The 23,216-nt window shown below is 54.1% G+C and overlaps 1 protein-coding gene across 1 annotated transcript in view; it reads right to left on the bottom strand.

Moving 5' to 3' along the window:
* Window positions 1-3,031: 3,031 nt before the first annotated feature.
* Window positions 3,032-23,216, bottom strand: part of RSPO4 (R-spondin 4) — a gene marked incomplete at both ends in the record, with an annotated part of 29,752 nt that continues 9,567 nt past the window's right edge. Inside the window, 4 exons of the mRNA XM_081096445.1 lie at window positions 3,032-3,135; window positions 5,167-5,352; window positions 7,931-8,071; window positions 8,743-8,931. Coding sequence (XP_080952571.1) covers window positions 3,032-3,135; window positions 5,167-5,352; window positions 7,931-8,071; window positions 8,743-8,931 — 620 coding nt within the window. The remainder of the gene's footprint in view (window positions 3,136-5,166; window positions 5,353-7,930; window positions 8,072-8,742; window positions 8,932-23,216) is intronic.

Genomic DNA, 23,216 nt, shown 5'->3' with positions numbered 1-23,216 from the left:
TAGCTAGGAGAGAAAAGCAGCACATGCTTCCTATCTCAGAAAAATGTAATGAGGGCTGTTGCTCTATTTCTGGTCGGGCTGCGCCCTCTAGTGACAGGAGGTGGGAATGAGAGGCCGGGCCTCGGTGCAGCGTCAGGCAGGGATGGGGACGGAGGGAGGCATCGGGTTGGGGAGTCGGCTGCCGGAGGGCCCAGGTGCAGCCCCTCTGGATCCGGGAGGGAGGGGAAGGGCAGGAAACCTCCAGCTCCGGCCAAATCTTTGTTCTCTCCCATTGGAGGGGCCGCACCATCCGCTGGGCTGTGCCCACGGCCTGGCCAGTTCCTGAGTTTATCTCTGAGCCTCACCTGTGAGAGGCAGTTCCGTGGGGAGCGCTCCTTCCCAGCAAAACGCTTCGCTCCTCAGAAGAGGGTGGGAGAGGCTGGGATTGTAAAGGATTAGGAGCTGGAGGGGAGGCCATGTCTGGGCTCCGAAGGGCACAGGAGAGGCTTAGGCACTCAAAATTCCATCTTCTAATTTGAAACGTAAGAAACAACCTTGACCAGAGACCCCAGTTGGGGACAGAAAACCAGTTCCCAGGAGGGAGAGAACTCGGCCAGGGGATTGCCGGAAGGGAAACTTCTACTCCTCGCTGTGTCTCTTAAAATCGTGGATTTTAGAAACATCAGCATCCTCCCATTTGAATCTTATCAGAAAACTCAGTATTTAGACCCGAGCTGGCGGTCCGGAGAGCTGCCCTCGCGGTGAGCGTGTCCGGGAGTACCCATTGCCGAGCTTGCTCTCGCTGTCTGCTCCACATTTAGTAAGTCTGGGTGGGACCCCGAAACCGGAATTTTTACAAAGCGCACAGAGGATGCTGTCGGGCCACCAGATTTGGGCACTGGATTAAGTCCAGTCATACCTACTCGTCTCTCCAATGGGGAAGCAGGCCCAGAAAAGGGAAATGATTTGGCCTTGGCCCCACAGACCGCAGACAGGCTGGGACTTGAACCCGTGCCTCCCAGTGCTGAGGCCACCTCACCAACAGTGCAGGCGTTAGATGGCTCTGTGGGATTGTCAGCCCTTCCTGGCCCCTGGCACATGTCATTCAGAGCACAGAGGGGTTCCTGGGGCTACAAGGCAGGGGGGTGGGCGGGGGAGGGAGCACGGTGCTCTCCTCTGTTTCTGGCTGACCCCCTTCTCGAGAGGGGCCTGGGGGGTCTGAGGGCCAAAGCCCAGCCCCCAGGCGCCACGGACACAACCTGGCTCCCTCAGCCCTGAGCATTCCAGTGCAAGCAACCCATATGGTTTCATTTCGGCTACCCAAGCCCAAGAAGCATTCGCAAGTTCCTTTTTTCTTTTCCCTTTATTAAAAAAAATGTTGGGGTCTTGAAACAACAAAGAGCATTTCAGAAGCACAAACTTTTGCAGAATAGAAGCTGGTGGTTTGGCCAGGTGAGGAGTGGGCGGGGGGTGGGGGGGGGTGGGGGGGGGCTCTAGCTGTCCCTAGGGCGGTGAGAGGGAGGGTGGGCCTTAGGGGTCAGGGGTTCCCCTGTGCCAAGCGGAGGACGAGGACGGAGGACGGGGAGGAAGGCCCGAGGCTGAGCACTCTCTTGGAGTGGGGGAGTGATGGTATTTCATCACCTTTAGCCTGCCCCAGCCTGCTGGCACCCCCTTCCCCAGGTGCCCCATCCCACCCCGGGCCCCTCGGGTCAGAGTCTTCCTCTCTTAGCCGCTGAGCTCTCTGAGTTCAGACCAGCCAGTAATGCCATTGCACATCGGGAGTGCCCCTTGCTGGGGTTTCGGGGAACAAAGCAGGAAGGGGTGCCATGGTGGTGGAGTGACGAGCAGTGCGAGCAAAGCCACTTCTAAGCTGGGCCTAGCCTGAGACTCCCCCGGTCTTCCTGCCTGGCGTGTGGGGTCACAGCCACACAGCGCTCATGGTGGTGTGGGTGACGGGGCGTCTCCTGCTCCCGACACAGTGCTCTTCCTCGCCCCTCGAAGGCCGAGGTCCTCTCAGCCGTGGGCGGGCTGAGCAGGGCAGCCAACGGGTGGGAGGCACAGCCCCTGGGTTCCCTGAGGCCTTAGGCAAGTCCCTTTCTTCTCAGGCCTCGGTTTCCCCAGCGGTACAATGGGCAGAAAGCTCCAGGTTGGGGACCAGAGTAACCGGATTTGCTCCAAGTTCCTTTCAGCTTCGACGGCCTCGTGTGGGCTGAGCCGGCTGCCAGCTCCCCTGATGGAGTGCTTGGGTCCCTGAAGGACAGGGGACCACAGTCCCACGGGAAGAGGGCGGGCGCTGAAGGAGCTGCCAGGTTGCCACAGGCGGCACAGGGCTGCTTGTCCGCCAGAGGCTGCACTGTGGCTCCTGCATAGGAGCCTCTTCCGGAGCCTTCCTGGGGGAGCCGTGGCCCAGGGCTGTGGAAAAGGCCTCCAGAGGTTGGCCAGAGCAGGAGGCACGGGCAGCTGGGGTCAGGGGTCCCCACTGGAGCAGAAGCAGGGCTCCCGGGACTCGGGAGCAGGTCTGTGCTGTGTCCCTGCCCCACCCCTTCTCTGAAAAGGCGGGGTCAGGACAGGGTCAGGGAAAGGCCTAGAAAATGATATTTACTTTCTTTAAGGAGTAGATAGAAAGAGGGGGAGAGGGGGCGGGGCAGAGGCAAGGCACAGGCATTTGGTCTCTCAAAGTGTGTGTGTGTGAGAGAGAGAGAGAGAGAGAGAGAGAGAGAGAGAGAGAGAGAGAGAGAATGGAGAAATGATAAACAGGAAGAAAAATGGGAGGAAAGGAAAAGAAAGGCAGACAGATAAAAGGAAAGAGAAGGAAAGGGGGAAGAGGGAGGGAGGACAGGAAGAAAAGATGGAGAGGAAAGTAGATATGGAAGAAATACCGGAAATAAAGGGAAGGAAAGCAGAAAGGCAGCTTGACATGGAAAACAGGAAACAGGGAAGAAAGATAAAAGGGAAAAGAAAAAAAGCAGCAGCAGCAGCAGCCAGAAAGCAAGAGGGTGCAGAGAAAACACGCGGCCTGGAGGAGGGGGTCAGGCGGCAGCCGCCTGGGCTCTCAGGCCTGCGGCCGGCGGGGCCTCACGTCCAGCTGGCGGTCCGTCTTCCTGTCCTTGCGCGGGCGCCGCTCTCTCCGGCCCTTCTTCGGGCTGGGGTTTCTCTCTGCAGCGGGAGCACAGGCTGCTGTTTCTGAGGCCAGCTGGGTCCGGGAAGACCCCTCAATCTGAAAGACGAGGGTGCCCCCCACCTCCCAGCAGGGCCCAGAGTAACATTTGGGCGCTGACCTGGCAACCACTCCTGTTGGAGCCTGGACTGTGGGAAAACCTACCCCAGACCAAACACCTCTCTCAGTTCCTTGGGGGCCGGGAGGGGCGCTCACTTGCTGGGCCCTCCCCAGGCCTGGAGATTCATTCAGGGCCCCCCAAGGACTAAGGGTGGCCTTGTGGGGGTGCCCGTGAGCCTTCCAGGGACACGCACTCCATGGCTCACAGGGATCTTTGCTGGAGGGGACACATTTCACCCAGGTCCCCGCAGCAGCTTCCCACTCACCTCGGGGCCCCAGTGATGCCACTTGAAACAACGACAATCAAAAGAACAGCAACTACACAGGAGCGTTCAGCTAGGGGCCCCGCATGGCAGCCGTGCTCCAGATGCTCTGTTAGACTCAGGGAGCTGTGGGGGAGGCGCTGACAGGCAGCTCCGGGTCTGTAGCTCACCCAGTGCCCACTGGGGGCGGGCTGGGCTGGGACGCAAACCCAGTCTAACTCAGAATCTTGACCCCATTGTGCCCCCACCCCTGTGGAGCTGGGGTGAGTTTCTGACACAAATATCTGATTAGTCCCACACCTCAGATGAGATGACTGAGTGCCCAGTGAGAGGCCTTGCTTGCTCAGTGACACAGCCTGGGCTGCAGTTCCTGGTGTCACTTTCAAGTGACTCCCAGCTCACTTGGCCAGGGGTGTCCCTGGGTTCAAGTCCTGGCTCCACCATGTCCCAGGTGCCCTACCTCCAGGTGGCTCATCCTGAAACACAACTTTGGATCCCTCTTTGCACACAGACCTACATTTGAATTCCAGGCCCATACTTCCCTAGCTGTGTGAGCCTTGGGCAAATGAGTTAACCTCTCTGGACCTCAATCTTCTCATCTGTAAAATGGGTATAATACTAATACCTACCTCATAGTGTCATTGTGCAGATTAAATGACTTAATGGGTATAGAGAATTAGCATAGTGCCCAGCACATAGTAAGAGCTCAGTTAACATTAGCCAATTCCATATTATTACTATTCACCATTCACATCTTACCGACCACACTCTGCAGTCCCTCTTTTCCACATCAATGGTTCTTAAGTGCCCGCAGGGAATATTTTGGATATCTGTGTGGTGATCTTGGTTGTCACAAAAAAGGGGGTCCCAGAGGCATTCAGTGGACAGGGATCAGAGGTGGGACAGTCCCTCACAAAAAAGAGTTGTCCCCATCCCACCCAGCTCTCCCGTAGCTGAACAATCTGCTTGCTCAGAGCCAAATTCCATCTTGGTGTGAATGTGAAGCGTGTGTGGACACTTTCCCCATTCACTGCCTGGTCTCGGGTGGCCAGGGTGGTGTTCATCAAGTGGCCAGGCAGTTTTGTTGACTTTATTAAGAGCTGGTCACCATTAGGGAAGTCACATCCCTGATGGCAACACAAACGTGCACTTGAGCCCTGAGCTTGGCCATCACTTGGCCATGATTCTACTTCGCCGAGCATTCTCGGGCGTGTTGGGCCCAGCATTGCCATGATGAGGTTTCTGTTGTTTCTCTTTTATGTTGTGGTTAGGGCACTATGCTGATCTTTTGAAAATGACATATGCAAGTGGGTTACATTATCCATGAGTTTCATTTCAGAATATTAAAGAGGCTGTTCCAAACCCCTTGTGATGAAAGGGAGGGGTCAGTCTGAAAGTGCTGAGAACCTTGATGTGAAGGACAAGCTCAATCTTCCTAACGATCTGGGCCTGACCCCCAGGAGGGCAGACGGCAGACCCCCCTTTGAAGGGACACCGGGAGGGCAATGCTCACTCACAAGAAGCCACGGCTAATGGTGGACGCTCAGGTCCTGACATGTACTCTCTGGGAGACCAGTGTCCCAAGGCTGCTCAGGGTGCCTCTGGGCCTTTCCCGCTGCAGCCCTGTGGGCCTGGTCTGGAGCTCACCTCCTGGGCAGGGCCTCCGGATGGCACATTTCCTCGACTCAGACAGCACCTGGCAGGTTGCTGCTTCCTCCTGTTCCACGTGGCCGGCTTCTCGTACCCGGGTTTCCAGGCCCCAGGCCGAGCCGCAGGTCTTCCCGTGATGCATGCAGGGGCCCCAGCTGCCCCAGGGGCCCAGCTCACACTCCTCTGTGGGGTGGAGGGAAAGACAGACAGACAGACAGACCGATGGAGTCAGTTGGCAGGGAGTGTCCCTCAGATCCAAGGGCAGGGTGAGGGCGGGTCAACTGCCTGAGGCCCCATTTCACCATGCAGGGACTCAGGCCGGACAGGAGTAGAGGGAGACATCTAAATCGCACTTCTGAGAGCCTGGGATGAGAGCCTGGGACGAGAGCCTGGGACGAGGGCTCTTCTGGAGCATGCACAGGCCATCGTGGGCCAGATGCCAGAGGGGCCAACTATCTGGCTTTAAAGGGGAAGGCTTCCCAGAGGAGGTGACACAGAAGCTAAGGGGAGACAGTGGTGCATTGGGTGGCGATGGCAGCGAGCACATGCCTGGCTCCCACACAGCCCCAGGGCCTGGAAAACTATGTTTGAGGGACAGAGCAGCTGGGGGGGAGGGGGGCGGAGTGAGGGTCTGGGAGGGGAGGGGCAGAAGGAGAGGCCAGAGGGTTGGCTGAATGGCCCTCAGGGCCAGGACATGGGTTTTGAACTTGATCACATGGCTTTGATCAGCTGTAGAGGGTGGAAGCTACTCAGAGCTGTTGGAGGGAAAATGAAGTCATGGACATAAAGGTCTTAGTAGGGAGTAATTTCAATATATCTATTCTTTCACAGTTGATGCTTTTCAGAGTCCTTGAGAGGTAGCAGAGAATGGGGGGGGGCTATTAACACCCCCATTTGGCAGCTTAGGGCACTGAGGCTCAGAGCAGGGAAGGGACTGGCTAAGGGAAGAGAGAAGAGTCTCACACAAGAGAACACAGGAGGTTTAAGATTCTGTTGGGCCCAGAACCAGGTCTCCAGACCTTAGAACAATGTCCTTCTGCTGGATGCATTCATTGGACTGGCAAAGACTGAGCACCTACTGCATGCCAGGGGGGTGCTGGTGCTGAGGTGCAGCAGGGACAAGGCACCCCTGGCTCTGCCTCTGGAGAAGTCAGGCTGGAAGGACAGGGTGCTCGCGCAGTAAAGGGAGGAGCCCAGGAAGCTGTGGGAGCACAGAGGGGGCGCAGATCCCAGCCTGGGGGACTGGGAAGGCTTCCTGAAGCAGGAGACTCCGACCCGGGGCGTACAGTGGAGGGAGAGGTTAACCAGGACCAGGAAAATGAAGTGCTCCAGGTGGAAGGAATAACCCCCACAGATCTTCTGCAGGACTCAGCTTGACACCAGCCGGGAACTGGGGAAGTTGGAGTATAAACTCAAGTGGAGAGAAAACAGTGATGGGTGGAGAGGCTGGCAGATGGGGGCCAGACTGCACAGGGCCTGGGAGGGCTCTCCCTGAGGACAGTGGGAGCCACTGACGGGCCTTGAGCAGAAGGGAAACCTGATCAAATTGCCATTTTGAAATAATCTCTCTGGCTGCCCGGACGAGAGCCAACATGGGCCCGAGGCAGGCAGACAGCCAGGAGGCGGTGGCCATGATCCCAGTGATGGGCAGAGTGTGGGGAGAAGAGGGTTGGGTGGGGAGGGGGGGGAAGGCCGGTTGGGGACCTTTATTCTGCTTCATTTCCCCCACAAAGTTTGTGGGGTTTTTGCCACCTGACATCTGTATTTATTCTTGTGTGACTCTTCTGTCTCCCCGCACAATGTTACATCCACAAGGGCAGAGGCATTATCTATTTTGTTCACTAATATGTCCCCAGCACCTCGGAGGTGCCTGGCACATAGCAGATACCCTAGTAAATATTTCTTGGCAAATGAATGAGCAGATCAGGTTGGATGTAGGCTGAGAGAGGAGAGTCACCAGTGATGCCCATATCTCCAGCGTGGCCAGCATGGGCCGTGGAGCTGGTTAAGGACAGAGAAAGCACCAGGCTGGGGATGGGGACGGAGGGACGGAAACATGTAGAGGGCAGGAGCGGCTGTGGTCTGATGCCCAGGGAGGGATGTGGCCAGGGACAGTGAGTCAGGTGCCACCAGCTTTCGGAACGACCGTGAACACAAGCCCAGAGGGAATGTGTGGGCAGAGATATGCAATTCAGGTGAGAGGACTGGGAACAACCAGTCTCAAGTGAGGACAGATCACAGAAGAAGAGCTCACAAAGGCGTCTGAAAAGGAGCAGCGGGGAAAACAGCAGTAATAAGAGTGACATGCATTGAGCACTTACTGTATACTAGGCACTTTATTAAGTGCTTCCAATTTTATTAATTAATTTAATCCTTATAACAATCCTCTCCCACAAAGTAGGATCTATGTCCTATGGTAATTTTTTTTTTTTTAATGTTTGAAGAAATTGAGGGATAGGGAACTTAAGTAACTTGTTCAAGGTCACAAATGGGTAAATTTTAGAGTTGGGATTTGAACCCAGGTCTGTCTTATTCCAAAATCAGTGCTCTTCTGTACTCAGCTGCCTCCCTTGGTAATAATTATGGCTGCAATAATAATCGTAACGGTGGTTTTAGCATGTTGAATGACTCCTGTGTGTACCTGACATGGTGTGTGGGGCCTGTCCTCCATGTGACACTTCTTCCAGGTCTCCTGACACCCTCACCAGCCTCTGCTGCAGGGCGGAAGGGCAACGGGCAGGATGAGGAGGCCCCCACTCACCCTGGCACTCCCGCGTGCTCTGCTGGGCTGCGGTGCCCAGTGGGCAGGTGGGCAGACACTTTCCCTTGTACAGGTAAAACCGCCTCTTGCACTGGATGCAGAAGTCCTGGCTGAAGCAGCTCTCGCACGTGGTCCCACATTCTGTAATAGAGCCAGGGCCACCCTGGTGAGGGCAGCTGCCCAGGAGGAGGGCATTCTGGGACTGCCTGAGGTGGGAGGGCCTCTGAGCAGCCCCAGGCCCTGCAGCCCTGGGTCAGGATTCAGTGTCTCCTTTGAAGCCCAGACTTGTCCAAGGTCAAACTGGGTTGCATTCAAGGGGAACTCCCTCTCTCATTTGAACTGAGGCTCAGCAGGGGCAGGTAACATGTCCAAGGTAGCATGGTTATTTGTGTTTAAAGCTCAAGCTTCCCTTTCTCATTGGAGCAAAGAAAAGGCAAGTGACACAGCAAATCTGGGCCAGGAGTGAGGACTCCCTGCTCCATTTCCGTCAAGGCTCAGAGGTGGTCGTGATTGTCCCAGGTCACAGCAAAAAGAGAGTTAGGACTCCTTTTCTCATGTGAGCTAGGCTCAGAGGTGAGTAACATGCCCAAGGCCACACAGCAAACTAGGGTAGAGATGAAGGCCCCCTGCTTATACCAGAGAAGGCACTGACTTGCCGAGGGCTTTCGAGCCACCTGAAACCAAGCAAGCATCTGAGTCTGGGTTCAGGCATACACCCACTTCCCCTGTGGCTGTCGGGGTACCATATAGGACAGGAGCCAGAGGTGCCCAGGAGCCCAACACTAGCACAGGACAAGGGAGGAGCCACGTACTTCTGCACCTGTTCACCTCCTGGCCACGGACGCCGAAATAGCCGTGGGGACAGTCATGCACACACTTGCCGTACTGGCGGATACCTTCTCGGCGGATGAACAGGAAGAGCCTCTGCTGGCAGGTGGAGCAGCCGTTCTCCTCTGAGCAGATGACGCAGCCTGTGCAGTTGCCCCCCAGACCAGTGCCCACTGCCATCCAGACCAGGGTGGAGGGTGAGGGAAAGGGAGAGAGATGGTCAAACCATATATGTTGTCTCATTGGGATATGAACTAAGCACATAGCTACCAGTCAAATGACTACATTTCCCAGCTTCCCTTGCAACTAGATATGGTCATGTGACCAAAAGCAGCTCTTTGAACTCTGGGAGCCCACACATCCTGCTGATAACTCCATTGCTGTTGCTTACATCTGAGACCCCTGACTGACCCAGCGGGCTCATATGGAGGTGCACAGTACTGATGCTCCTGAGAAGAGAACCTGCCACAAGGAGCCGAGTAAAGGTTTGTGTGTTTCCAAAACGATAGACCTGGCAGGACCCGAGGGCAGAGAGAAGGTGTGATGTTGTAAGAGGAACTTCCAGGGCCAGAAAGGGACAACTGAGACGTGAACAGTGCCCAGACCTCCCACCCAATTGGCAAAGACCGTAAGTTCTGATGACAGCAAGGGCTAGCAAGGATGAGAGGAAACTTCCATCCTCTGGAGAAAAATCTAGCAGCATCTAGTAAATTTGAGGACATGCTTCTGCTATAAAACCCAGAGCAGTGGTTCCCAAGCTCGAGCAGGCTTCAGCACCTCGTAGAGGGCTTGTTGCAACACAGAGCACGGGGTTCCACCCTGGAGGGTCTGACTCTGTAGGTCTGAGGTGGTGCCCGAGAGTCTGCATGTCCAACAGGCACCCAGGTGATGCTAACACTGCTGGTCCAGGGACCACGTTCTCAGAACCACTGACTTAGAGACACTCGTGTGTGTGCACAAAGAGACACGCACAAAGACGTTGATTGCAACATTATTTAATAGCAAACATTGCAAAAACCTAACCACTTATCAAAATATAGAAGCACACTGTGGTATAGACATATGCCACAGCCATAAACCCACATCTGGCCCAGCCATGATGAATGACAGAGGGAGAGTTACAGTCTTTTCGTGGCTACTTCTCAAAGACAGTGCTGAGGGCAAAAAAGCAAGTTGCACAATGAATCATACAGTAAGGAGCTATTTACATCAAGTTCAAAACCTGCAAAACAATATTTTGTAACATTTATTATACATAAATTTGTATTAAGAGTAAAAGACAGAAGGGGCTGATAAACACTGAGTTCAGGATGTAACACCTCTGAGGTGAGAAGTGGGAAAAGAGATTGGCAAGAAAACGGGGGACTTCTACTCGTACCTGTAATATTTAATATCCTAAAATCTAAAGCAACTATGAAAATGGCAAGATTTGATAAAAGTGGCTGCCCAGTACACAAATCTTCACCATACTGTGTTTTATTCTCAACTGTAGGTTGGAAATATTTCATCGTAAAGTATATTTTTTTAAAAGAAGAGTTTAGCCCAGGGGTGGGCAAATTTTTTGACTCGAGGGCCACAATGTGTTCTTAAACTGGACCGGAGGGCCGGAACAAAAGCATGGATGGAGTGTTTGTGTGAACTAATATAAATTCAAAGTAAACATCATTACATAAAAGGGTACGGTCTTTTTTTTTTTTTTTTTTTTTAGTTTTATTCATTTCAAACGGGCCAGATCCTGCCCAAGGGCCGTAGTTTGCCCACAGCTGGTTTAGCCTCTATTTTGTCCTGGGGGTGTGGGGAGGGGCAGAGAACTATATTCTTTCTATTCCTCCTCCTCCCGTCCCCCTCCCCCCAAGCACCGGCCCATCCTCAAGCTGAGATCCTGAGCAGGGGGAGGTGACAGAAATTCTGAGAGCAGTGGAGACCTGCACCTCTGAGCACTAGGCTACCTGTCTCCCCATGTCCATTCTCCCCCTCCTCCTCAGTAACGGAACCCTGATTTTTAGCAGAATTTATGTCTTCCAAGAATAAAGACTACATTTCCCAGGCTTCTTTGCAGCTGCGTGTGGTCATGTGTCTACATTCTGGCCAATGGACTTTAAGTGGGAATGTCTTGTGCCACACCCAGGAAATGCCCTTTAAAGGAAGGGCAGGGCTATTCTTCCCTTCTTCATTCCTCCCTCGAGGCTGAGAACGAGGTCGCTGGACCACAGCAAAGGCAGGTGACAGAGGGACCTGACAGGGAGACACTGTGGCTGAGCCAGACCAGCCCCGGGACTGTCTACCTCAGATTCTTTCAGAGGAGAGGGAGGAAAGTGCTGTCCCTCCTGTTGAGGCCTCCGATTCTATCAAATGCCGAGAACTACGTGATAATGACTGATGAGGTCAGGTCTTGGCCACACTGGTGGGCACAGAGTGATGCCAGGGGACACCAGGTGCCTCTCCTCAGTGCCTTGGCATTGCACAAGCCCCCTGGACCTGAGATGCCGCCCCACCCACAAAGGGCAAAGGGACCCTCAATTGGCTTGAGACGATCTCTGCCATTTGGCAGGAAAGGAGTTTAAATTAGAAATGATGTCCAATTGCAGAAAAACAATGGCATTTCCTGCAAACTGAGTTTGTGAACTGAGACTCATGCTCTGACAGGGGTGTTGTTGCCCATCTTGCAGCTGAGAAAACAGAGGTGCAAAGAGGTGCCAGGACTCGCTCAGGGTCTCATAGAACCGCGTGGGGCAGGGACCATGTCAGTAGGCCGTCCACTGCCCTCGTGGAGCGTTCGTTCAGGGCCTGGGGCCTCAGCGGTGACCCACACCTGGCCTTGCCATCACAGGACCTCATGGCAGAACTGAAGCCTGCGGAGGTGACTGGTAGCAACACAGATGGCGACAAAGCAACCCTCGAAATAACCACTGTCTCTCGGGAGGGCGTAGGGTGGCTCAGCCCGGCCGCTGCCGGCTCACCGAGGACCCTGCGGCCAGAGGAGTGGAACCTTCCCCAAAGTCAGGCAGCCAACAGCAAAGACGCCCCGATTAGAGCGACAGCACTAATAGGTGTAGGGTGATATTTCAACTTTCTGAAGACAAAAGAACCCCACAAGGACCCTCCCCTTGACCTCAGAGAGTGCCCGTCTCTGTGAGTGTGTGTGTGTGTGTGTGTGTGTGTGTGTGTGTGTGTGTGTACAAGAACGCACTATGGATCTCAACTAGCATCTTTCAACCCCAGGTCTTTGAAGAGAGGTGGCTCTGCCTTGGTCCTGGCGTGTGGCTAGGGTGCCCTCTAGTGCCTCCATATTGTAATAGCACCTCTGACTGTGAATTCTGATGGTCTTACTCAGGGTTTTCATCACATCTGTGTAACTAGTTAAGTACAGCAATGCTCTTTTCCTCCATCCCCAAGGTCACAGTTGCAGAGAGTCGAATGCCAATTTTATGACTAACTAGAGGCCCAGCGCATGAAATTCGTGCACGGGTACGGTCCTTAGGTCTGGCCTGCGATCAGGGCCACCTTCCCCAGTTGCCCGCAGCCGGCCCCATCCCTCGTTGCCACCCACCCTCCGTTCCCTGTTCACCATCGGATGATCCATGCCTGATGGCCAGGGGAAGGGACCAAGAGGTCAGCTGTTCCTGCCCGCTTGCCTGCCCCGCCCCCGCCGCAGGTGGCCTTCAGGCAATCAGACCAAGAGGTGGTCAGTGCGCCTCATAGTGACTGGTCCAGCGGTTGTTCTGGCCATTCTGCTATTAGGGTCAATTTGCATATTACCCTTTTATTATATAGGATAGGTGATGACAACTAGAGTTTGTATAATGCTGCTTTAGAAAGATCCAAACTTGGTGGTTCTTAAATTTGACCGTGCATAAGAATCCCCAGGGAGGCTTGTAAGCCCGGGAATGTACATTTTAACAAGTCAAGTATAAGAATGCTAGGCATTTTGGAAGTGTCCTCCTTGCTCACAACCTCCTACCCCTCAGAACTGACCCTGGCAGCCACACTTGTACTGCATGAGCCTGTTCCCTGGTGGATGCTGAACCAGGGACAAACAGCTCATGCAGGCTGGGCTGCAGCTCTTGAGAATTTTGACTTTGGGTTGATAGACAATGGTCTGGGCTGGCCTGTTGACCTAAGAATATTTGTAGGAGGGCAGAGTGCCCTATTCTGGTGCGCACATGTGACAAGCTCTGGTGGGCAATCGCATCTGTGGTCCCCCTCTGCTAACAGAGGCCCCATGCCTCTGCACCCTCCGAGTCTGAGGTTCATGCAGAGCCATCTCCACCCAGAAGCACTCAACCTGGGCACGGCCAATCAGGGCTCAGGTCCCCTTGACTACATGGTGGGTTCAGACATAGGCATGTATCTCAACCAGAGCCAGTCAAGGACTGTGTGTGTGTGTGTGTGTGCTTTTCCACTCCATTTGGACTTGGAAAGGTGTAGACCAGAGATGGTGGGCACCACATGAGGGGAGAGTGTCCCAAGAACGGAGGCCACAGAGCAGCAGCCGAGCCACGGATCGGCTGTGCACCTGGATCCACCCATGGGGGTGTGGAGGGGGGTCTTCTTTTCTCAAGCCACTTTGAGTTAGGTTTTCTTTCACTTTCAACCAAAAGACTCCTGACCAAGACAGAAGCAGAGAGAGAAAAATAATCAGATGCAGAGAGAGCAGCAACTAGAAACCTACTGGGGTCCAAAAGATTGAGTTTCTGCCCATTTTCCACGCCCAAGTTCCGGTCCCCCCAGGGTTGATTCACCACATAGATCCCCCCAAAAGTCACTTTTTCACTTGAGCCAGCTCTCCTCCTGTCAACTTGCAATCAAATGGTCTAGTTTGCCAGACAGGACACAGATCACGGTTTCACAGGATAAAAGGGCCTGGAGCACCACCACCATGGCCTCCCAAGGGACTCTGGGGTCTCAGGGCCACACTTTGAAAATACCTGGGTCCTTCTACACGACACCTGGATCCTGGCCTCATCACTGCCCTCTCCCAGCTCAGATGCAGGTTTCTAAGTGAAGGCGTTGTAGTTCTAATGGCAATCTCCCCGAGTTTTCTTGGGGCACCAGAGGGGATGGCACCGCTGTGATTTCCCTTAGCAACCGTCTCCCATAATCAAGACCATCCTTCCCCAGTCAAAATGCCAGATGGACCAAAATGTATGGCCTTGTGTTATTCTAGCAGCTGGCGGGAGAACGGGTGGTGGCAGGGTCTTGGGATGACATCTGAGTCACTTTGCCTTTTCGGCTACTTGGGTTAGTTGAGACTTGGATGTCCATGCTGTGGACAATGGCAGTGGCACTCAGCATGTCAGGCTTGGCAGTTTACAAAGGGATGCAGGCTTAAGACAGCTCTGAATGCATGCATTAGCCCAGGATTGATCCGTCCACCCATCCATCCATCAATCCGTCTATCCATCCATCCAACAAGTAGCCTCTACTCTGTGTCAGGTCCAGGGGCCAGCTGTGTGATCATGGGCAAAGTACCTTCACTTTCCGAGATTCAATTATTTTAGCCGTTAAAGGGGGTAATAATGCATATCCTCCAAGTTGTTGTGATTCAAGGAGATAGTGCATGGAAAACTTTTAGCTGACGACCCTGCACTCAGCAGGCCCTTGATAAACGGAGCTGCTGTTATTATATTGAAGCAGATGACATGCTTTCTGGCCTCAGAAATCTAAGGCCATGTGTTGTGGCTCAGGTGCCTAGATTCCAATCCAGGCTCCACTCGCTGGGAGACCATGGACGGGTACCCTCTGCTGCCTTCATGGGCCTTGGTGTAAGGTGTGTGCAAATCACCCGGCAGGTGCCTGGCACATAGTTGGCGTTTCTCCATAAATGTGAGTGCCCTCCCTGTCCCCACACTGTCACCACACACGGTGGGATTGTACACCCACATTTGGACCCTCCGACCCTCTTCCCCTTTCATAGGTGAGCAAACAGAGCACAGCAACTACCAACTACCATCTCCGGGGAGATGGTCTCTCATCCTTGGGCTAGTGAAGAGCTCAGGGCAGGGACATGAGGCGGTAACTTTGCTCTTAGGTGAAAGGTAGTTTATTCTTTCTGCTGGGATCTTGGAATGACCTGCACTCTTCAAACCTCAGGGTGGCCCACATCCTGAGCGATTGGAATCAATGGCTCAGCAGTTGCATGTGATCTCCATATTTTTTCCATTTAGGGATCTGGAGTGGGTTCGGGGTCATCTCTGCAGGATCATGCAGCTGCCTTTACTCGGAGAGCTTCCTGTGGGGATGGTTCAAAAGGCACAGGGTGACATCCGAGGCTCTGAAAAGTACATGTTCCCCCAGACAGGTTCACCTCCTCAGCAGCCCGCAGCGAATGTGTCCCCGAAAAAGCTTCAGTACCCACGTGAAGAACTTCAGCCCCACGCTTAAAAACAAAACAAAACAGAAAACACCCCCCGCCCACTAATTTGAATAGATTACCAACACTTGAAAAATCAAATTTCACATAAAAAAAAATACCACCTGGAATTTGGGCTTCTCTATAAAAAGTCAAAATATCTGCCAATGCTGGGCCTACAGTGCTGCAAGGCAATAACTGGTGGGAGTTACATAGATGGGGTGTATGCACTCCAGTTTGCTACAGTCCCCACCACTCCCTACTATACCTGGCACTGAGGGCAAAGGTCAGCTCCTATGTTTATCATCCTGGAGCTGCTGCTTCTCTTACACCCACTTCACTCCCTCACATTAGAAGGCCCTGAAGAGCAGGGGTTCTCACACCAGGGCGCACAGCAGACTCACCTGGAGGGCTTGTTCGCACAGAGAGGCTGGGCCTCCCTGAGAGCTGCTGGCTCAGTAAGTCTGGGCAGCGTGTGAGGATGTCTATTGCCAACAGGTTCCCAGATGCTGCTGCTGCTGCTGGTCCTGGGACCACACTTTAAGAGCGGAGTCGGGTTAAGAGCCAGACTGCTTGGGTTTACATCCCAGCTCTGCCCCTTCTCCTGGCCCATGTAACCTTGAACTTAACCTCTTTGTGCTTCAGTTTTCTCATTTGTAAAACAGGAACCGCATTGGCTGACCTAACAGATAATGCTGTGGGGACCTGAGCGAGCCTGACCCTCACGAGGTCTCCGTGATATGACCATCCCCACCTGCCATGCCTCCGTGGGTGTTTGCAATCCTGGACTTGCTTTGGCAGTCAGGGCAGAACGCTTCATTTTGATGTCAACATTTTTGGGGATAGAGTTTCTTCATAATTGGGGTGTGCCCAGAGAAGTGTGTCTTGCATGAGAACATCATGTGTCATGGTGGACTGAGGATTTAACACAGCTGTCCTGAAGGACCCCCTGGGAGTGAGAAGGATGAGAAAAGAGAGACCACTGCCCCCCAGCCCCGAGGCTGTGCAACCTGCAAAGGGACAGGTCCTGCTCTGTCCTTGGGAAGGGTCCAGAACCATGTAGGGGGGCCACATGCAGGGAGTGCTGGGCACTCCCTAAGCCCTGCCTGGCATTGGGGGATGCTGTCACCAATGACCAGAGGAAATAAGTAACATCTGGGCTCCCTCCTGCCTCCTCAGCCGCCACATATGGGAGGCAGTCACTGCCACTGGAGAATGGGGCTTTCCTGCCTGGGGGGCAGATTGCATCATCCCCAGTAAGGGATGGTCCTGGAGTTACTCCTGGCTTTGAGACTCCCAGGGCGTCTGGGGCCAGAGGTGCCCAGCCCCCGGACGCTTCTGAGTCCTCAGGAGGGAACCTAGAGGGTCTCATGTTCAGCAGCATGTTCAGGTGGTCTTGACTTTGGGGCCTGAAAACCACCACTTCCAGGCTGGGAGGCCTAAGGCAAGTGCCTTCACTCTGAACCTCAGTCTCCTCTTCTGCAAAATGGGAACAGTAGTAGCAATCACCTCCCAGGCTCTTGTGAAGGTGATGTGAACTCATCCATGCGGAGTGCTCTGCGCAGCTCCTGGCAGATGCATAAGCCCTGTTTCATTGCTTGATTCATGGGGGTAAATGGGAGGCATCCGAAGGTGCTCCCTGGAGGGCTGGGGCCCAGCTTGGCGTGCTGTCCTTCCAATATCCATAGCCGTGCACATTGTAAGTACCTACTAACTATTGCTTAAATGAAAGAATGAATGATGGCATAATAAATGTTCTCAAAAACTGTTCTCAGGGAGCCTGCAGTCTGGTTGGGAGGACCAGGATCAGAGAGTGCAAAGAAAGCTGATGCTGTCCGCTCAGGAGCTCAGAGCCGAGTGAGGGCTGGGCTCAGAGACTGCAGCCCGGAGGGATGGTTTCTGGAGGGGCAGGTGTGGAGACAGAAGCAGGACTAGTTTGTGTAGGAGGAGGAAAGGATTTTAAGAGAGGTGAGCACAGGATGGTATGTGAGTTGGTGGCAGGGAAAGAGCTTGGCCAAGGAGCAGACAGCAAATGCCTGCTAAGGCGTCAATGCATGACCCCAAGGGGTGAAGGTCCAAGGCCCTCAGAATATAACAACAATGCCCTCCACACTTGTATCTCCCATCTGTCCTAGTCAATGGCTACTCCACGCAGCCAAAAACCTTGGTGTCATCGCGCCTCTTCTCGTCCTCATATCCTACATGCAGTCTATCAGAAACCAGTCAGTTCCACCTCCGAAATACGTCCAGGATCTGACCACTTCACTTTGCTCCCCCTTGTCTCTTAACACCCCGCCCTGGACCCACAAGATGCATTCTGCCGCCCCCGCCCCCATTAGTCACTCATTAAAGAGCAGTCACATCTGTGTTCCTGGTGGGAGCTCTGGGGCCCTGAGCAGCCCAGAACAGCCACCAGTGACCTTCAGAAAATCGTAATTTTTTTAGAAAGGATTGCTGCTGGATCCCCCGCCCTTGGGCAGGCTAACGCTGGGGGCAGGGCAGCTGGTCGAGGCCAGGACCAGGGCAGGCAGTCATACCCACAGCGGACTTCCTCCCCGGGACCCATCTCCCCAGAGCTCAGCGCCTGTTATCCGTGAACACAGAATTGTCATGAAGCTGCCCTGAGTGTGAAGCTGTCAAAAAGTCAGTCTGTCTTGGAAATTGTCACAAAGCTGTCTTGTGTGTGAAAGTGTCAGAAGGTTGTCAAGTGTGTGAAATTGTGTAAGAAATTGCCTTAAAGTTGCCCTGTATGTGAAACTGTCATGAAACTGTGGGGTATGTGAGGTTGCCATTCTTTTGAAAAAATATTGAGAGGACAGTTTTTTCTTTTCATGTGATAGGGAAACATTTGCTGTGTGTGTGTGGCCTTAAAATACTCTGTGCCTCAGTTTCTCCTTCTGTACCTGGCTCAGAGGGCTGTTTTGAGGATCAATGCAGCATGCTCAAAACAGTGCCGGGAGCATGGTAGGTGCTCAAGAGAACTCGCTACCTACGTCCCCCCAGAATGGAATCTCCCTGAGGCAGCCTGTTTCTGTTTGCTCTGGCTACGCCCCCAGTACCTGGTAGAGTTAAGTGAGTGTCTGGTACACGGTAGGAGGTTCTCAGGGAGACCCTGTGGGCTGGAGAAGGGACTCAGGTTCTTGACCCTTCCAGTTCTGGCTCTTTCCACAGTGGGATGGTCTGACTGTGTGACCTCGGGCAGCCATCTCTGAGCCTCCCGTAGTTGCTGTAAAGTGCTCTGAGAGCTGTGTGTAAAGTGTCTGGCAAGGCCGGGGGGCAATAAACGCTGGCTGCTAGTCCCTCCCTCCCCTGGGGAGGGAGGTTATAATTCCTCATCAGGGTTGCATTGCCTCTCGTGGCTCTCTGGGAGGCTGTACATGCCTCAGCTTTGGCTGAGTGGGAGGGCATCTGCCGCAGTTAGGACCAGGGAGGGACACATCCAGCCGATCTGGAGACCCACTGCCACGCTCGGGGGCAGGGGTGGTGCCCGCAGTCCAAACCAGGAGGCCCCCCACGAGCCCTGGGGCAGATGTGAGTGCTAGGATTTTAGGAAGGTGGTGGGGGCCGGAGTGGGCTTTTTAAGAAGGATCGGAAAGCCTGTGACCCCAGAGATTAATCTGACTGAGGAAGATACCACGTTTTGCCCTCTGCTCCACAAATGACCTCCTTTACTCTGTCACGTTGAAGTCCTTGGGGCTAAGAACTAGGAAGGACCATGGTTCCTGCCTTGGCTGGACTTAGACTCATGTGTGCCCTTGCCCTTGGCAGACCCCTCATGGCCGCATGCCTCGGTGTCCCCAGCAGAAAGACAGGGCTTGGTCTTGATAGAGGGCTTTCGAGCTTTCTTCAGCCAAGGAAGCCTGGTTCTTCCTGAGACGAGATGGATACGGGAGCTCAGTGAATAGGGCCGGTAAGAGCTGGAGCCGGATGGGGGTGAGGTGAGGCTCGCAAGCCTAGCCTTTGGGTTCCCTTTGCCCGGGCCTGGATAACCTCTAAGCCCCCCGAGCCCACAGGACCCCAGTGCTCACGGCAGGAGGAGAGGTGGGGGAGCGCTGGCTCTGGAAACAGACAGCCTGGGTTCAAACCCCAACCTAAGCTTTCGGGGCCAGTTTCCCCACCTGTAAAGGCACTAACTGTCCTCATACATTGCTGTGAAGGCGCAGTAAACTGGTGGGTGTGACATGCATAGAACAAGGTTTGGCAGATGTGAGCCGTGTGGAGCTCTTACACGGCTAGACTGTTGTGAAAACCCTATAAGGTATCATGATCTCCTCTTACAGACAAGGAAGTTAAAGCACAGAGAAGGCAAGCAAGCTGCCCAGGATCCCACAGCTGGTACGTGGCAAGGTGGGATTTAAAGGCAGGCAGTCTTACTAACGAGCAGTTACTATTATGCATTGGAGGAAGCCTACCTCTCAAAACAGGCCCAACACAAACACTCCCCTCACCTCACAAAATTAAGCCCTAAGGAAGATTTAGGTACACCATCAGCTCCCCGTGCAGAGGGTACCTGGGGTCATACTGCCAGTTAGCCTCAGGGTCTAAAAGTCAGGGCAGGCTGAGACGGGCCTGAATCTGGCCCTCAGACCACACCCTGTTGGCATTCCAGGGACAGTCTAGCCCCCTCAGTCAGCACCCAAGGGACCTGGAGGTCCTAAGGGGTGACAGAGAGTCAGGAATTCAGTTTGGGCCTCCAGCCACACCAGGCACAGAGTGAGCAGGCATCTTCAGGGACCCTTTTCTGGGCCTGGCCTCTCCACACAGGCACATCCCCCTCTCACATCCTAGTAGAAGGGAGAGAGCCCTGAGGTGAACTCTTTCCTGCTCTGTGAATCCTCAGCAAGTCTCTCCCTGTCTCTGGGCCTCAGTTTCCCTGTCTGTCAAATGGATGGGTAAAGACAGTGTTTATAAGGGTCTCATCCATCCATCCACCCACCCATCCATCCACCCACCCATCCATCCATCCACCCATCCATCCATCCACCCACCCATCCATCTGGCAGGTATTTCTTGAATGTCTACAATGTACCAGGCCCTTTTCTAAACTCCAGGAATATAAGGGTGAAAACATTTCAGAAATACGTGCAAAATGATAGTGGATTGTGCAGGTCAGTTCCCCAGGCCTTTGCGCCATGCCCAGCGCCAGGTGCACCGGGTGCTCTGCAGACGTTTGTTGACTGACTGAATGGGCAGGACTTCTCTTACTGCTCCAAAACTTGTGAGTAAGGGTGGAACAAAGCCTGTGTCCTCCCCACCCCCAGTCACCATGTTCTAAGAGAGCTGACTCATGAGGGTGGAACTGGGGCCAGACACCCCCTCTGGGACTTAGTGAGTGGGGCCAACTGTCTATGCGCCCTCCACTGCCCACCACTGCCTCCCAGCCCACGTAAGCAGATGTCTGAAGAAAATCCAAGGACTGCCCCCACCCCCAGGGGCTGGGGCAGACAGAGTACTTCCCTGCCTCCCTAAACCCTGATGCGGTGGCAAGAGAATCCTCATAGTTTGGAGGGGACCTGATGGCCATGGAGATGGGTATTTCATCCTCTGACTGCACACACCTGCTGACCCTCCCCATGGCTATGGGGGTAGAGGGGAGAATATAATGAGAGATGCAGAGGGGCAGGGGCAGTCCTGGGAACCCTGCACAGCCACCATTTGGTCAATTCTCTGTCCGGGTCAAGTGGACACTGAAGGAGGCAGTTGAGCTTGAACCAAACTGCAGATCCCCAACCCAAAAGAGGCTGGGGGCGGGGGGAGACCACAGTGAGGGAGCTAGGAAGGTCAGAAGAGGTCAAGCCCATGCTCCTGCCCATGTCACCCCCATGCCACAGTAGGGCACCTGCCACACGTGGAGGGCATGGGGGGAGGCAGAGGGACAGTTAGACCTGCCCCTGCTGCTCGCTGATAGTGGGGCCCTGAGTTTTCTCTGTGCTCAGAGCTGTGAGGTCGCAGGAGTATTGGAGAAGTAAGAAACAGCAGTCCCTGTCCCATCCTTTCTTCTGCTCCCAACACACAAGGGAGGGAGAGAGAGAGGGAGCAGGACACATCTCCCCACAGAGCAGATACCTGGAGTCAGTGGTGGGGAAGGAGAGGGCTTTGAAGGAGACACATGATTTTAAATTGTAGCACTTGACTGGGCTTTTTAGTACCAGGAAGCTCTGAGATCTGCCCAAACTTATTAAGGATTGAGTTTTAGAGACGTAATAGAGAATTTGAGAAAAAAAAGTACACATGTCATGTTTATAATCTTCTATTATGTGCTCAAACTAATCATTAAGCCAATAACACACAAACTAGGCCAAGGATGACCATCCTCCATATACAAAGAGCTCCCAGAAATCAGTAAGAACAATAAGAACAATCCAAGGTGGGAAAATGGGCAAAGATATTAATTCAAAGAAAAAAAGACAAATGGGCCAGTAACCACATGAAGAGCTGTCCCACCTCACTAATAATTTTCAAAATGATGATTAAAAAAAAGATGAATTATTACTTATGGCCTACAAGACAGGCAAATATAGAAGACAGACAGCATCTAGTGCCCCTGTTGAGAAAGGAATTTGGGCAGAGACTATTAAAGTTTAAAATCGGCAATAATACCACTTGAGAGATGGTGCCCTGCCTGAGGCTCAGAGAGGGGCCAGCACTTGTTTAGAGCCACACAGTGGGCCACTGGAGGGCAGACCGGAACCCTGGTCTCGGAATGGGTGCCTTTGGTCCTTCCCACCTGGCCTTGTGCACAGCCTGGCCCCTGGCCTTGTGCACAGCCCGTGACACTGTTGCTGCACCTGCTCTGGGGCTCAGGGTGGCTGGGGCCTTGCTGTTCTAGGTGACGCTCTCCTGTTGTCATCCCTTCCCCACCACAGACGAGGCTCCCAATCAGCCCCGCTCAGCAGCGAGATGTAGAGCGTAGAGGCGTCAGTGGGTCTCATCTGCAAAATGGGAGCCATGTCCTTCTGGCCCAGTTAAAACCAAGACTGAGAGCTGGAGCCGAGAGGGGCCACTGCGGCTGGACCTGCGGGTCTCTGAGTTCTGGCAGACCCTCAAAGGGGCCAGGACTGCAAACAGGCAGCACCAGGCGGACGCTGGCTGGGCAGCTGCCACCTGCAGGACTCCATGCTACTCAGGTCCTTGTGTGGAACCATCTCACACCCAGCACAACCCTACGAAGCTGGGGTACACCGGCCCCCAATTTCATGGGTGAGAAAACTGGGGCTGAAAGGTGAAGCGTTGACCTAAGAACTCACAGCGAGGAGTCAGGGGAGGCAAACCTGAGCCCAAGCTCCTAGCTGCCCCCTTGTGCCCTGTCAGCCCCTCCCTGCTGACTCCTGCCCAGTGTCCCTCCAAAAGCAGGGAAATGCCATTGAAAGCCATACATCTCTCAGGGCCCAAGGCCCGTCAGAGAGGAGCCCCGAGCCGTTTGTGGGGACAGACAGAAGCAGAGGAGTTACCCCAGACCGGAGGAGAGGGGAGGCTGTAGGACCAGCACAGTCACTGTCCATCTGGAACCGTCTGCCCTGAGGGATGAGCCCTTAGCAGCTCTCCCCAGACCTTCAGTCAAGTCTGCTTTATGCACAAACGTCCTGAGCGTCCTCTTTCTCTTTCTTGGGTGTTGTTGATGCAGGAGAATAAGATGATCCACAAAGTGAAGCCACTGAGCCAAAGCAGCCCTGGGAAATGTCTGCCGTTGGCCAGAGATGCCCAGCTCTGGGGAGGACTTCAAGCCAACCACCCCTGTCCGGGGGCAGGGCTCCCGCTGACCGCTCTCCTACTCTACATTGAGACTCCCACGGTTGGGGCTGCCTCCTCACCAGTCTGGGCCCCGAGGACAGGGTCCGGCTGACAGCAAGTGCTCGACAGGTGTGTGCTGACCACGATGCAGAGGCTCAGGACATCCCGGGCGACGGTGAACAGGGAAGTGTCACCTGCACTCGGGACGTCCAGCAGTGTCCTCGGGAAGGCCGAGCGCTACGGCATCAGGACCATCCACACGTGTGACCGAAGACTCGCTCCCGGGAAGGTGGTCCCTGAACGTGGGGTCAGGTGTCTGCTCCGGGACAGAGAACTGAGGGCTCATGCCCCTCTTATGAGCCCTTCACATAGGTC

Source organism: Myotis nattereri (assembly GCF_964212035.1).
Source record: "Myotis nattereri genome assembly, chromosome: 8".
Taxonomy (NCBI): Eukaryota; Metazoa; Chordata; class Mammalia; order Chiroptera; family Vespertilionidae; genus Myotis; species Myotis nattereri.
This window is presented reverse-complemented; position numbering and strand designations above follow the sequence as displayed.